Source organism: Rhinolophus sinicus, chromosome 1, assembly GCF_057876585.1.
Source record: "Rhinolophus sinicus isolate RSI-liver-muscle chromosome 1, RSI-T2T, whole genome shotgun sequence".
Taxonomy (NCBI): Eukaryota; Metazoa; Chordata; class Mammalia; order Chiroptera; family Rhinolophidae; genus Rhinolophus; species Rhinolophus sinicus.
This window is the reverse complement of record NC_142501.1, coordinates 166,762,624-166,778,579: the sequence shown is the minus strand read 5'-3', so window position 1 is coordinate 166,778,579 and position 15,956 is coordinate 166,762,624. Positions and strand designations below refer to the sequence as shown.

At 34.6% G+C, this 15,956-nt stretch overlaps 1 protein-coding gene across 8 annotated transcripts in view; it reads left to right on the top strand.

Moving 5' to 3' along the window:
* Nucleotides 1-15,956, top strand: part of WDFY3 (WD repeat and FYVE domain containing 3) — a 247,309-nt gene that overhangs the window by 167,462 nt on the left and 63,891 nt on the right. For 7 of the 8 annotated variants that reach the window (XM_074323992.2, XM_019731299.3, XM_019731298.3 and 4 more), the window contains 7 exons: nucleotides 666-760; nucleotides 3,685-3,805; nucleotides 3,954-4,171; nucleotides 7,620-7,855; nucleotides 9,061-9,195; nucleotides 11,461-11,640; nucleotides 13,066-13,299. In XM_074323992.2, coding sequence (XP_074180093.1) covers nucleotides 666-760; nucleotides 3,685-3,805; nucleotides 3,954-4,171; nucleotides 7,620-7,855; nucleotides 9,061-9,195; nucleotides 11,461-11,640; nucleotides 13,066-13,299 — 1,219 coding nt within the window. The remainder of the gene's footprint in view (nucleotides 1-665; nucleotides 761-3,684; nucleotides 3,806-3,953; nucleotides 4,172-7,619; nucleotides 7,856-9,060; nucleotides 9,196-11,460; nucleotides 11,641-13,065; nucleotides 13,300-15,956) is intronic. The other variant, XM_019731296.3, reaches the window with a different exon arrangement.

Here is a 15,956-nt window from a genome sequence, read left to right as displayed (position 1 = left end):
CATGTAAATCACTCACTTTTATATGAATTTACCTTGAAAAGAGTTTTTTAACTTGATATTTAAAATTGGAGTTTAAAAATTATTTTGGAGATTATTGTTATTATTAACAATACTTATTTCAATCTTACCCTGGTACTATAATGATGACTTTGCTAAAATTAACAGTGACATCTATCAAGCTTTTCTGTACTTTACAAATTAAGAAACTAAGGCCCAGAAAGGTTAACCTACTTGCCCCAAGTAACAAGATTAAAACCTCATACAGCCAGTATTTTAACCTTACCTGCATTTCTAAAACCCAAGTTCTTAATTACGAGGCTACAGTGGAGTGGATGCATATAGATAACGTTGGGACATTTTAATTTGAATCATGCTGTTTGGTTCTTGAAATCATTTGGGTTAGTGCATTAAAGGACTCATATTTCTAGAGTAGTATATTTTTCCCTATATTTTAAAACATTGTAACATATATAATGTTAATTGCGATAGTCCTAGGGGAAGTAAACGAAATAACAGTCCCCTAAATTAAAGGTCTGTAAAAGAGTACTTAAAATAAGTTCTGTTTTGTTTTTCATTTCTTTGTTTGTTGTTTCTTTGTGTTTTGCTGTTAGTTTTGGGGAGAGAAAAAATAAAATCCATAACCTTTTTTCCTCTTGTATTTAAAGGTTTGGCCAGTTTATTTCTTCTACTTTACCAACCTTTGCAGTGTGTGAGAAGTTTGTAGTTATGGAAATAAACAACGAAGAGAAGCTTGACACTGGTGAGTTGATTCTGGAGCTTGAAAGCTAATTACTATGCCCTGTTTTCTTCTAGCACAAGTTAGACCTGAATTATATGTGATACTATTATGTTACTTTTCTCCTTACATTTCTTTTTGTCTTTCACAGATGTATTTGTCTTAAATCAAGCCTGTACAATACGCAGAAGTTCAGAATTACCCATAGAATATAATACAGTGTGAATTTTTACTTTAAAAGTAAAATCTTTCCCATTTTTAGAGGATTTATAACAATGTTCCTTTAAATAGCGAATTATTCCTGGGTGATTTTTAACATTATTTAATTTTTAAAAAATTTATGTACATCTTTTCAGAAACACAGATGTGTGCTAATGTGAGTTATGTATGTGTTACTACTATTTTCATTTTCCTGTTAAATTTTAGTAGTCACTTAGGGAAAGAATATTTTATGAAAATAATTTTATTTAAGTATAAAATGAAAATAATTTCATAAGTTGTGATATTCTGAGCCTGTGACAGCCACTTTTTTTACCTTTCCTCATTTGATTCATACTTTTTCCCCCTCTGTTCCAATATACTGCTTTTCCTGTTATATATTCTAGGACATGAGATTTGCTTGGAAAGCTTGGAAAGGACCTTTTAGATTGACCTGTAATTAAATTCACAATATCTTATATTTGTTCACCATTCTTTACATTATTATCCTGTTACATTATTCCATAATCATATCATGGATGATTTCCTTTAAACCCCACATCTGCCTGGGGGGGGCGGAGAAGAAATCCTCTTCGTATCAGTGGTATCAATGCCTCACAAAGAAGTTCTCCATGTTGGCTGTGCCATCTGGAGCACAACCTCTGCAGTGCTTTGTGAATAAGCAGAGAAAGTGGAGTAATCATGTTTTTCAAAGGAGAAGCTAAGAGATTTGAGGGGCCAAGTAGCTCTGGCAAATCACAGAGCAGAACAGAAGGCCCCCCACCACCACCACCACTTACCTACTGCCTACTCTCATTTGGAACAATGTTGACATTTCTTTGGTAAAGCAAATTAGCAGTGGGTGAGAACCATAAAGATCAAATCAATGGATACACTTTCTGAGTGCTTTATAGCTGGCAGGCACTGTACTTTAAGTACTTTATTTAATCTTGTAATAACACTATAAAATAGGTACTAATGTTATCCCAGTTTTATAAGGGAAGAAACTGAGGCCCAGAGAGATTAAGTAAAAGCAGCTTACCTGAGATCATACCACTACCTGTGAATCCGGGTAGTACAAACCAACATTCTAAACTTTCTAACCACTACATTTTTCTACCCTATGTAAGCATTATTTCTAAATTCTGAATTACTATAAGCCAAGTAAATAGGAATTAGAAAACAAAAATACTTTTAAAATCTTTGGAAATATGTAACACATTCATGTCAAGTATAAAAATAGATGTGGTAAAATATTTTTCTAGTCTCCATATATCTTGCTGGCCGTTGAATTCAATAACCACAACTAGTTAAAATTTTCTTGGATGAGAGTACAATAGTAAGGATGTCTAAATTAGCAGATTTTTCTGTTGCTCTGCTAAGTTGATGAGACTAGTATTCTTGTCACTTCATTGCCATTTGAAATAATAGAGAAAGTCAGAAGCACATTCCAGGTCTCGTTAGTATATGATGTTTATTGTTTATTTGCTATGGACTAAAGACTGTATTAAGAATAATACGATGTTCCAAAAAATTTAAACTATAGTTTTTTCTTTCAAGTAGTTTACACACTACTGAGGATACATCTGCAGAAAAGAAAATGGCTTGAATAATGATGAATAGTGAAATACTAATCAATGCAAAATAAAATAAATTGCATAGAAGGCCAATGTAGTGTGGAATAAAACATCAGTTTGAGTGGGAAGAGTTAATCTGGAAATTCCTTTCAATGTTAATTGTTTTAAACTATTTGAAAATTAGGGGAAGCATAACTGACAGTGAAAAACTAGACATTAAAATTAAGGAGAATTTTTAATTTCTGTATGGATTGTCCATTTCATTGAAAGGAAATGACTCTTATATCGATTTAGGTTGTGTAATATGCTTTCAATAAGACAGTTTGTAAATCACCAGTCCTGTGTCTCTTAGAAGGGAAGGGAATCTTGAAGTACCCCTCCCAAAGAGGAAGCACTAAATTAGCACTTAAAAGACAATGTTTAAGGGTACAAACAGTCCCTTGCTCAAACAAGTGAAAACGTATAACCATGGCAGTTAAAGTTTAGCCCAAGCTTCAGTTCTGGAATAGAGGACACCATGTGGATCGTGACTTACTAACTCGGCTCATTAGTGGCAGAGCTGGGCCTGAACACTGATGGCCAGTGCTGTGTGCTCCCTGCACTGTCCACTGAGAACCATGAGCTGTTTTCCTCCCTTTTCCACTTTCTCTTATGCATTTGTGTGCCTTTGCCTCTCTCCCATGCTATTTAATTCTAACTTTTCTTCATGTATCATGTACATTAAATATTAATAATTTATGCTTCCTCTTTTCAGTTTTTAAGTCAGGTAAATTTAACTATTTATGTCCTTAAAAATGAAACTGGAAGTTAAGGATTTGGATTATTATTTTTATTCATGTGATCCTCATTTGAGTACTTCCTCCTTGTTGGTAGGGGAGGGAAATATTAATGTAAAATGGGATTCACAGACTTTATTATCACTTGTTTAGATAATGTCAAATGTAAATAAACAATTTTCAGGATTCTAAAGAGAAATGATTTAATGGACCCTTTTTCTAGGATTCTAAAGAGAAATGATTTAATGGACCCTTTTTCTTACCCACTTTAATGGAAAGTACTAGAGAAAATGTATTCTAAAAGATATATTTTTCAGTGAGATTTCCTCGAATAGATTGGAATATATTATCCTGGTTTATCTGCTAGGGCAATTTAATGTATTTATTTTCATTATAGGAACTGAAGAAGAGTTTGGAGGTCTTGTATCTGCTAATCTTATACTTTTGAGGAACAGACTTCTAGATATCTTGCTAAAACTAGTTTACACATCTAAAGAAAAGACAAGCATTAATTTGCAGTAAGTAAAATATTTTTAGAATTGATGGTACCAGTGTTTATTACTAGTTAAACCCTGAAATTTATAGTGTCTCAAGAACTATTTTTTAAATTTGAAATCCTAATCCTTCAAACTAATGTTTTGTTTTCATCCATCCGTCTTTGAATAGAGCTTGTGAAGAACTGGTCAAGACACTGGGTTTTGACTGGATTATGATGTTTATGGAAGAGCACTTGCATTCCACCACAGTTACAGCAGCCATGAGAATCCTTGTTGTCCTACTGAGTAATCAGTCTATTCTCATCAAGTTTAAAGAAGGACTCAGTGGTGGAGGATGGCTGGAACAGACAGATTCTGTCTTAACTAACAAGATCGGAACTGTATTAGGTATGGGACTTTTACAGTCAGCTGCTTTAAAATAAGCTATTGTGTTTTGTGTTTAAATCTTATATAAGCTTGTACTCTTCAGTTTTCTGACAACCATTAAGAGTCATGAATTTTAATTAATGATAGAATAAAAGCTTTGAAAGTTTCATATTTGGCTTTTTTAATTGCAAAAGCAATTGAAGTCAGAGACAGGATATTAAGATGTGAAAAGTCAAGGGAATTCTTTACGATATTTTCATAGCATTTTTCTCTTTCTGATCTATAAGTAAGTAGCAAATTATCAGAACTGAATTAATAATAACAATAATTTTGAGTGCTTATTCTGTGCTAGTTACTAAACACTTATTCTCACAATAACCCTGTGAGGTATAAATACTGTCATACCCATTTTGCAGATGAGAAAGCCAAGGCATAGGGTTAAAGTCACTTGTCAGCTAGGAAGTGTCAAAATTTGAATCCAGGTCAGTCAACCCCACAGCCGATGTTTTTAACAGTTATGTTACATTGCCATTCCAGGATTTAAGCTCAAAGTTTCAGCCAAAGCTTCTTATTCTTTGCTGACCAGCTATGTGCTGTTTTCAACATGGAATTGAGCATTTAAGTAATATTAAAAAATTACAGTTTTCTATGTTAAGATATAGAAAGGTATATTTCTGTTCATGTTAATGACCTTGTTTGGGAAAATATTTTTAAGATGATGTCTTTATTGGAAATTACAATCATTATATTTTTAAAGTATTTTAAAATATTTTTAAAGTATTTTAAAAATATATTTGTCTTTATAACATTACATGTTCAGATCACATGTGATTGTATTCTGCAACAAGCATCAAAGTACCTATTTACACTTATGAGATGGGAAAATTAGGGATCAGAATTTAATATGTCATTTGTCTGTTTAAAAATATGTGAAAGTATCAATAGCTAGTGCTGCCTCTACTACTTTCTTAAATACTAAAGCTAATGATAAGAAGACAGCTTTCAACATAGAATTATTTTATTGTCATTTTACATGTGGAAAATGTCTGAAGAAACCTTATGTGTGATGAAGAAATTCACTGTAAAATGATTTCTCGAGAAAATTGCTTTAAAATACAAACCTAAAAAATATATGTATATAAATTTTAAGTTATCATTATAGATACTTTTATGATCTGAAAAAGAATCACTATTTTGTACTGACTCTGGGGGAGGAATATAGCCTACAAATGTTATTATTAAGAAATGTAGCTTATTGACGTTAATAATAATAGCTACTAAGAGAATAACTAATGCAAGGCACAATTGGAAGTGAGAGTTTTAAATGCTAATTAACATCACTAGTTCTCACTGAAGGCCAAAAACTAAAGTAGTAATAACTCCTGAGATTCATATAGCACATTGTGGTTTGCAAAATTCTTTAACATATATCATCTCATTTGGGCTTCGTGATTCTGGAGATAGGTACATATTTTATGATACATGAGTTATATTTGATAGGAAATAAACTTAATAAAGATTAATTTCTCTAATTAGGAAAGTAAGACTGTTAAATGCATAAGGTTCCTGAGTCACACAGTAATAGGGTCTACGTGTGTCTTCTGAATGTTAGGCCGTCCTCTTTTCTGTCCTCCATCACTTCAGTAATATCACAACAAGGTAGTTACACTCCTGTATCTAACCTGCCTGGCTTCATGCCTTAGAATTTGTACATCCTTCATTGGTAACTACTTACACTTTATATATGCTGCTCTGGTTTTAAAAGAGAAATCTAGGTATTTAATTTATGTTTAATTTAAATTTGATTCAATTTAATTTTCCCTGAATGTGTATCTGATACATGTATGTATACATAGATATAGATATATAGTTATAGCATCTCATTTGATTCTATTTCTTTTTGACGAGCGACCTAATGCTTTTGAATGTTTTAGTCACATTTATTAATTTATATCAAGTTTTTCTTTATGAATATACCTTCCATGTAGTTGTAACTTGAATCTAAGTTAATGCTGAATTATTAATAATACATTAAGTATTCTTTAAGATTAATTATAGGGGAAAACGGTGTGGGAATTTAGAAAGGAAAATGAATGCTAGTCTTGGTTTTCATTTAGGATCTGTAGTTGAATCAAAATTTTTTTCCTATTTAATGTATAAAATATCACTTTGTCTCTTTATTTCTTAATGCTCAAGACTTTTTTATACTCAAAACTTCATTTAGAATTCACCATAAACAAAAATCACTCAGCGTCCTCATGCAGCCAGTCTTTCAGAAATGACAATGGCGTTAAGAAGGGTGGGAGACACAGCATAACTACACAGGCTCCAAAGAGACATCCGGCTCCAAGTCCCAGTGCTACCACTCATGATCTTGATGACAATGTTCTATGTGATAGACCTAGGATGATAGCAAATACTCACTCACATGGGTCATTGTGTTTGAGAAATGAGATGACATTTTAAAGGGGTTGGTAAATTGCTGTGTAATTTTTTGTTAATTAGAAAAGCATGCTTCGGAAGATTAATTCATATCACACTGAACAATTTGTTGGGATGAAATATTTAAGAAGCCATCTAGATACACATTTCTCTTTTATTTTAAATAATAGCAGGTACATGCTTACTTCATCCTAAAAAAAGCTGGGGGAAAAAATGATACTCTTTTAAATAAAAATTGCTTCAGAATAAACATCAGTCCTTCATTTCTTGGTTACCATTCATAAAAGTTTTGCAATGAAACTCTGGCTAATATTCATGCTGTGCTGAGCCCTGTACTAGGTTTGAACCACGTGAGCTGTGTCCTGAAATCAGTTATGTAACAGGAAACGGGATTGATAGGAAGACTGACTCTAAGCCACTTGACTAATCAGTGACCATTTCCTGGTAGGGCTGTTTCTAGAAGGGAGTCTGGATGTTCAGAGAGCTGCAGTCACAGCAGGCTCGGGTTCGCTGTCCCACTGCTGGGCAACTTTCCAGTAGAATGACAGATCGTGTTGTGAGGAAGGATTATTTTGCTTATTCATTTTGTCTGGTCTCTAAATCTGTAGGTAATTTAAGGTTAACTCGTTTATGATGATTTTCAGGACAAATAAAATATATTAACTATATTATAGTAATTATATTTTTGTAGCATCCCAAATATTCCATATTTTAAATTTTACTTTCTTAGGGAAATGTTGGAGCTCTTTTGAAGTCATTCTTTTAACGAGCAGAATTTATATTACCTCTTGTATCTGGTTATCTCAGCTGTGTTTCATGACCTGTATCTTAATAGGCAGGCTTGCTGAAGCCAGAGAGATAGTAAGGGAAAACTTTTGACTGAAAGATTAATCCAACAATTGAATTGTCAATTGTCCGTATTAATATGAATGCTCTGGATGGAAATGTCACATATGCTGAATTACTCCTTTGTTAATGCAGCGTGATAATTGATTATTCATTTTGTGCTTGTTGTATTTCCTCTTAGGATTCAATGTGGGCAGGAGTGCTGGTGGGAGATCCACGGTCAGGGAGATTAACCGGGATGCCTGCCATTTTCCTGGTTTTCCAGTCCTTCAGTCGTTCCTTCCTAAACACACTAATGTACCTGCCCTCTATTTTCTGCTCATGGCATTGTTTCTGCAGCAGCCAGTTAGTGAGCTGCCTGAGAACCTGCAGGTCAGTGTGCCTGTCATCAGCAGCCGATGTAAGCAGGGTTGCCAGGTAGGAATTACCTAGGAAGGTGTAAGCGTCATTATATATGCCCCAGAATCACCATAGGGTAATGGGTTCATAACAGTAAAACCACTGATGCCCTCCCTTTCTCACATTTAGGGTGTGATTTGGGACAGAAAAATCTGAAAATACCATAGGAGATTTTCCCACAAAGAAGTCCTTTATCCCTATTTGTTCTTTTTATCTTTATGTTTATTCTATATAATTACATATACATAAAGGCTTTGGATAATATGTTAATGGTGATTTAAAGAATTCTCTTGAGTTATGTGATTTTTATCTAGAAATATAATTTCATTTCTGTAGAATTAAAAATGAAGGGAGTGGTATATATACCATAAAATTAATTAGGTGGACATGACAGGATTCTTAGTGCAAGTTTTGATGAGAAAAATGGTTTTGATTTCTTAATGGGAAATAACATCCATGTTAGGAAAACAGTAAGGCTTTGCTTGATTTCTAACGAAGAGCCTTGGAGTTACCAATATATAGCTTATTAATGTGCACTGCAAAGACTTAGGTAAAAATTTAGTTTTAAACTGAACTATATGTCCATCATAATGCCAAATACTATTCAAATCAATTCTAGTAATTGACAAAACCTTTTAAATGAAACCACTGAGTCTGTTCCCTTACATTAAATCAAGATAATGATTTATGCTTAGCAGTGTTTGGTTAGTTATGTAATTTTTCAAAATAAGCATGACACCATGGTCAAAAAGTGTTACATAAAACTGCTATGAATAAATCTCAAACTGATTTTTATTTTGTCAAATCTTATCTGTATGTAATCCAAACGTGAATTAGAACATTGCTGAGAGTACGGGGGAAAATAAGTTCAACGTGCTTTTTAGAAAGGTCCTGCTTAAAATCACCAGTTCTAAAATTTCATCTCCCAGCTAATTAGCACGTATATTGTTTTTGTTTGTTTTCTTGAAAGAAAAACGTGGAAAACAATGTTTACACCTTAGCTACCTAAGACAGAATGATACATAGCATTCACTTTTTCTTTATAAATGTAAAAATGAGTTTTAAAATTTAGGAAGGAGCAGTGCTAGGTCTCTGTCTCTTCATCATTGCTCACTGTGAAAAATAACTAGTTTCAAAGAAATTTTAGAATATTAGAACTTAGGAGAGTTGCTACTCAAAAAAAATTGCCAGTGGCTAACCTTTATTCACTTTCACCTCCGCAGTTTGATTTGGATTCCATTTGGACATTTATCTTTGGCGTTCCTGCCTCCAGTGGAACTGTGGTCTCTTCTATCCATAACGTGTGCACAGAAGCTGCTTTTCTGCTACTGGGAATGCTCCGCAGCATGCTGAACTCAGTAAGCTCCCCGAGACACTCACGCCTATCGGGTGTCCTTCCTGCTTGGGACTTTTTTTTTTAAATAGAGGAATCTTTTGGTAACATAACTATGTGTTTACTGCATGGTCTCTATAACCTCAGCCTCTCTGTTTTGTTACCTCTAATGCAAGGACGAACCTTGCAGCTGTTAAGACCATTGAGTCTGGAGCCCTGCTGAGTTCAAATCCCATCTGTGGTACTTATGTCATACTAACCTCTATGTGCTTCAGTTTCCTTGTGTATGAAATACTGGTGATAATAGAATTTATCTCTTAGGGTGGTTGTGAGTGTGTAATGAGTTAATATGCACAAAGCACTTATAAAAGTGCCTGATATATTAAGTGCTTCATAAGTGTTAGCTGATATTATTATTGTTAGAAAATATATATTACAATGTAAACATGTATAGGATGATATATATTGTAGTATATGTCATTACAATAATATGTTATTTGAACTTTTAAAATCACTTTTATTTAGAGATTAAAAATATTGTCAGTGCAAGTTTTGTTTTTTCTAATTATTTCTAATGTAGATTTATGAAGAATTGAAAAAGTAAATGACAAAATGTGTAAGTTCCTATCTATCTTACAGGAATACTGTGAATAAGGACTTAATTTGTTTACATAATTTAGGATCACATTGTAAGATGAGTTAGTAACTAGACTGTTTGGATTACAAGTTATGACAAATCTTATTTTATTCAAAACTATCCTTATGCCATCTTAGAAAAGAACATTACCGTTACCTGTATTAATCTAGAATGTTTTAGGATTTTTGTTTGGATTCCTATTCATAAATAAATATAAACATCTGAGTTATTTTTTTAAAAAGCCACTCTGGACAAGTATTAAAAGATAGGCATTGTTCAGATATATTCCGTCCTTGTTACTTTTTTTAATCATTGTTATTGTTGTGTTGCTGTTAAGAAAAAACACACTTTTGTGTGTCTCCTGTACTCTGAATATTCTACTATAACACTACTTCATTTCTGACACACTGGTCACCAAATATGTGGGGGATTTTGCCACACTATCTGGTTGTTCCATTCAGTTCACTTCAGTTCTGACATGTCTTCCTGTAGATAGCATCGGACCCCACAGGTTAAGGGTTCAGCCCCACAAGACGGCCTCTCTACCAGACACCAATCGCAAATCCAAGTTGTTACCTGTCCCTCTGACGTACTAGCTATAAATCAGAGGTTCCCATAACTGAGGAAAACAGTTTACTTGCGAGGTTACCAGTTTATTATAAAAGGATATAATTCAGGAACAGCCAGATGGAAGAAATATATAGGACGAGGTATGTGGGAAGGGGCATAGACCTTCCATGTCCTCTTCATCCGGCCACTCTCCCAGCAGCTCTGTGTGTTCACCAACCCAGAAGCTCTCCAGACTTCATCCCTTTGAGTTTTTACTGATGCTTCATTACCTAGTAATCATTACAATAGTGATTGATTAAGTTGTTGGCCATTGGTGATCGTGCTCAAGCTCTAGCCACTCTCCCCTCCTTGGAGTTTGGGGAATTGGAACTTTAGGGCTGAAATTTTTAACCCTTTAGTCATGTGGTTAGTTGCCCTGCAAGCCTCCGTTGTTAGGGTCTTTCCAAAAGTCACCTCATTAACATAAACTCAGGTGTGGTTGAAAGGGGCTTGTTATGATTAACAAGACACCTTTATGGCTCTTGTAACTTAGAACAGTCCAATGATTTTAGGAGCTCTGTGCCAAGAAAACGATGAAGACCAAATATATATTTCTTACTACAAATCACAGTATCACAATTGCATAATGGTTAAGAGCATTGTGTTTGTCATTTTACATGACAGTGTGAGGCTCAGAAATGTGAAGTAACTTTCCCATCTTCTATCTTACCCCTAAGTCTGGCGTAAGGGACGATGGGGCAACTTTGTTGGTAATTCAGCCACCATTGGCACCGGCTATACTCAAATGTTTTGATAATGATGAATAATTAAAACCACTGATTCCAGTTACTGAGCTGTGAGTACTCCTCTGAAGAGACAAGAATCCTGTTGGGTACTAGGGGACATTGTTTTTGTTTTAGCTTATTTCTCGATTTGTTGTCATGAGTGTGGTTTTTAAAAGAAATCAGGACCATCAGTATATCCAGTTTTAGAAGAGTAGTGAGTATGCAAAACAGGTGGAAATGAATGTAAAATTATTTTTAAATAATTTGTAGCAGTGTCAGTTTTTCTAACATGTTTTTTCTTTTCTTGTCCCTGTGATAGCCTTGGCAATCAGAAGAAGAGGGATCTTGGCTCCGAGAATATCCTGTGACCCTGATGCAGTTCTTTCGATACTTGTATCACAACGTTCCAGACCTGGCCTCCATGTGGATGAGCCCTGATTTCCTGTGTGCATTAGCAGCCACCGTCTTCCCCTTCAACATTCGCCCTTACTCAGAGATGGTAGGAAAGGGGGAGGAAAATGTCAAACTGCAATTAGTCTGCTCCAATGGTTAGCAGATTTTTTATTTTTTGTTTTTGCCAGTCTTTTAAGCTTTTTACCACTTTATAGTTTCATAACTTTCTACTTCACCTCTTACATGAAAATCTGGTGTCTAGCTCCCCACACTCTCCTTCTGCTTTCCCCTAAAATAACAGTGAAATCAACTTCCTGTTCTTGTTTACCATATTCTTGTAAGTTCCACGTTAGTGACTTCCCTCCCCAAGTGGCTGTGGATCCATTTCTTATTTTATGTGATGACAGCTATGTAATTGTGAAATGTTCTTTCCAGGTTACAAGACTAGGCCAACCAAGTGTAGCTCTAGTTTATTTATCTCAAGAATTAGGCATTTCCTGAATTTAGGCTTTACAAATTAATATAGGATTGGTTGTCTTTATAAAAAAATGAAATATACATGTCTTTTTGTTCAGCTTTTCTTCTTTCGATCAACTTTTATCTTTCATATTTTGTACTAATTTAATTGAAAATTGCTAGACTGTGGTCATATATAGTATACATACTTCTTTTGTCCTTTAAAACAAGCACAAAAGCCAGTTATTTCTCCATAGTAATTCAGAATTTCATGATGTGTTTCCTCTTATTTCCACTATTTACTCTAGGGCCTGGAATAAACTACCTTCTTCATACTAATTTTTCTTCATGTATAAAGGTGAAATATTCATTCTAAAATTGTGGGACTTTTTAGGAGAAAGACAAGTGTAACACATGACCTTAACACCCTGGCTTATTTATAATTTTAAAATCCTCATTTTTGGTAAAATAGACCTTAAGTAATACTTAAGTTATTTTTTTTTTTAAAATGTCCTCTACTCCCTCTTTCTTTTTACGTTGGCTGAAATTCGGCACTTGTTTTATTTTTGTTTTGTTCATTTAGTTTTTTTGTGCTTTTTGTTTTGTTTTGTTTTTTTATTTTGTTTTGTTTTTATCTGCAAACATGGCTCAGCCTTTAGGTGCTACCCTTATGCCAGGTCTTTATCTGAAACTCTATGCCATTTGACTTCTCAGTAGGTATGTTTCAAATATGCAAATATATTTTTCTCATTTTATTATTTCAGTTATTTTAAGTGCAATTATCCACAATAGAGATAAAATTCAGCATAAAACAGATATATGGTTAGTGGCAAGTCAGCACTTTAATATTAGAAAGAGCATGTGTTGAGTAACCCTGACTACAGTACCCGATTACTACCTTGAGAGGAGGGGCCAAGGAAAGCAAAGTGAAGTAATTTGTTGAATAGCTCAATAGGAGGTAAGTGTTGAAGGAAAATACTATTGCTGCTACAATTTGGTTTTTAGGAAACTTGGAAGTAAAAACACCAAATACAATTGAGCGTAACTAGCATATATTTCCACTTAATTTTACTAGGTGACAGATCTGGATGATGAAGTTGGATCTCCAGCAGAAGAATTTAAAGCCTTTGCAGCAGACACAGGGATGAACAGAAGCCAGTCTGAGTACTGCAATGTGGGCGTCAAGACATATCTGACCAATCACCCAGCTAAAAAGTTCGTTTTTGACTTCATGCGGGTCTTAATAATAGACAACCTCTGTCTTACCCCTGCCAGCAAGCAGACTCCACTAATTGATCTTTTGTTGGAGGTAAAAACAAAGAAACTTATGTATACCTGTTTTGCATTATTTTTATAATTAGAACTTTAATAACCAAGCAAGTTTTATGCCAAATACCTTTCAGATTTTTAATTCTTCTGTTTTGTATAGGTAGAACATGTCATAGACCATGAGAATTTTTTATCCCCAATGTGCTTTATATCCTATCAATTTGTTTCTCTTTCCCTTACTGAAAGCATGTCCCTAATTCAATCCTTTAGCACCCTTTCCCGAGACCATAAATCGACAAACCTTAAAGGGCCAAGTAGTAAATATTTTAAGCTTTGCGGGTTATATGGTCTTTGTCACAGCTATTCAACTCTGCCATTGTAGCTAGAAAGCAGCCACAGACAGTATGTAAACGAATCAGCATGGCTGTGTTCCAGTAAAACTTTATCTACAAAAACAGACATAGGCTGGATTTGGCCCACAGGCTAAGTGCGCCAGGACTCACTGAAAATAACACATTTTATGAAAGATTCAATCAGTGCAGAGACTAACTTCTTTTCTCTCTGAGGAACTTCCTATGTACTTGCAGCAGTTTTGACACTAACCTGCACTTCCTCTGCACCCTCTAGTGGCTACTACAGTTAACTTTTTATTTGAAACCTGAAAACCACAGCAGATGTCTTTTTTATTCATGGGAAAATATTTGGTCAATAAATAGAAATCACTAATGTAACGTAGGCTCCAGTCATGTTAAGCATTTTAACTAGGACCACAATGTTTAATACTGGCAGAAAAATAGTCAGTTTCAACCATAATCCACATAGCAGAATTTATAAATATGCCTGGTAGAGCTTGTCCTTGGAAACTTTAAAAATAAGAGAAAAGATGGCCAATATCTTAGTGCATTAGATAAGAATTTGAAGCATTCTATGCAAAATGAAATGGTAATCAGAAAATAACAGAATAAAGTTCAGAAGAGATGTATGTAAAAAAGCTTAACAGCTAGAAAACAAAATACACATATATGGAAGTTATGTGGTGAGTGTATATAACATTTTGAGTCTTGTAGGAAAGCTAATAGCCAATTAATTAACCATGGGCAAATGATATAGTTGTCTTTTATTTATGTTTTCTGTATTGTTCAGTAGGGAAAGTTTGATATAACATGCATTAACCTTGAGGCAACCTTCTCATTGTTGTGGACACTTAATTTACCCCACACTGGAATTGTGTCTGATTGTAGTAGGGAGTCAGGGTAGTGGGGTTATATTTCAGGAAGAAGCAGAGTGTCAAGATGGAAACTCCCAAATAAGAGTATAAACTCCTTAAGTTAGGGACCAACTTTCATGTGTTCTTTTATCTCTCACAAAATTAACACAGTGTCGTGGTGAGTTCTTTAAGTATTTTTGAATGATTTAACTATAAGTACATCTCTGGAAGTTCCTGAACAGGAAGATGTGATACCATCTAATAAAAAAAGATACAAATTTGCTTTCAAAAAATTAATTTAATACTTTGAGGAACTTCAAATCTAATACACACATATAGAATACACATACAAAAAATATTGAGAGAAAATACTATTGCACTCCATGTCTTCATATGGTATAAAAAAATAAATTAGAAGCATATGGTTTTTGGATGTTACGATTATGAAGTCTTTATCTCTGAAGAAGAGAATTACTGTATACATTTACCATTTACCTATGTACATGTAGGAAGGGGTTTGAGACAACTGATTTCCAGTCTGATACACCCGAGCCAGGCCATCTTCGGTCGTAGGATTGTTGGAATCTCATCATAAGAGTACCTATTTACTTGGTTATATCTACAGAAGAATGTGTGAAATTAACTCTATTAGCACTCTATAAAAATAAGTGATTCCCATTCGTATAGACTGGCTTGATGTGACACAAGCCCTGTACAAGAGAGGCAGTGTGGTGCAATAGAAAGAGTACGGGTTTTTCAGTGGGAAATACCTGGTTTGAATTCTGGCCCTGCTGTTTATTCCATACACATTTTAATCTCACTGAGCTAAATTAATTCTTTGCGGAATGATATTATATCTTGTCTCTCCTTCATGATTGTTGTGAGAGTTATATATACGTCAGTCATCCAGCAAAAAACGTTTTGAGAAATTGGATGTGTGCTGGTTATAGCCGTGTGACCTTGGCCAAGCTCAGTTCTCTTCACCACTTACAGTTTGCCCATCTTTTAAATAGTGTAAAAATCAAACCCATCTCTTGTGAGAAGTAAATAAGATAATACATTTAAGATGCGCAACACAGGACCTGGCGTGTAAGACTTACTCAAACAATTAAGTGGCCTGTGTCAGCTTCTACAAGGGTGTAGTCTTCACCGAGCTCCCATTCACCGGTGTCCTCTGCGGTCACCACCAAGCACCTTATGGAGGGCCAAGCGCATAGGCTGCACATGAATACTGCCATGGCAGCAGGAGGAAAGTGCATGAGAACGTATCACAAAGCATTTGTACATCACCTAAAGGAAAGATAAAGAACCTCAGGGGGCTCAGTCGGAGTGTGTGCCTATCTGATACCCTAAACAATTTTCTGTTGTCTGAGGAGTTGACTACTCTATTCCAGCCATCTTCTAAAAGACTTCCCCATTCACATCAGAGAGAAAGCTGCCCTGGGTGACTGCAGGGCAGTAAACAAACCAAAAGGAAGTGGCAAAACTGG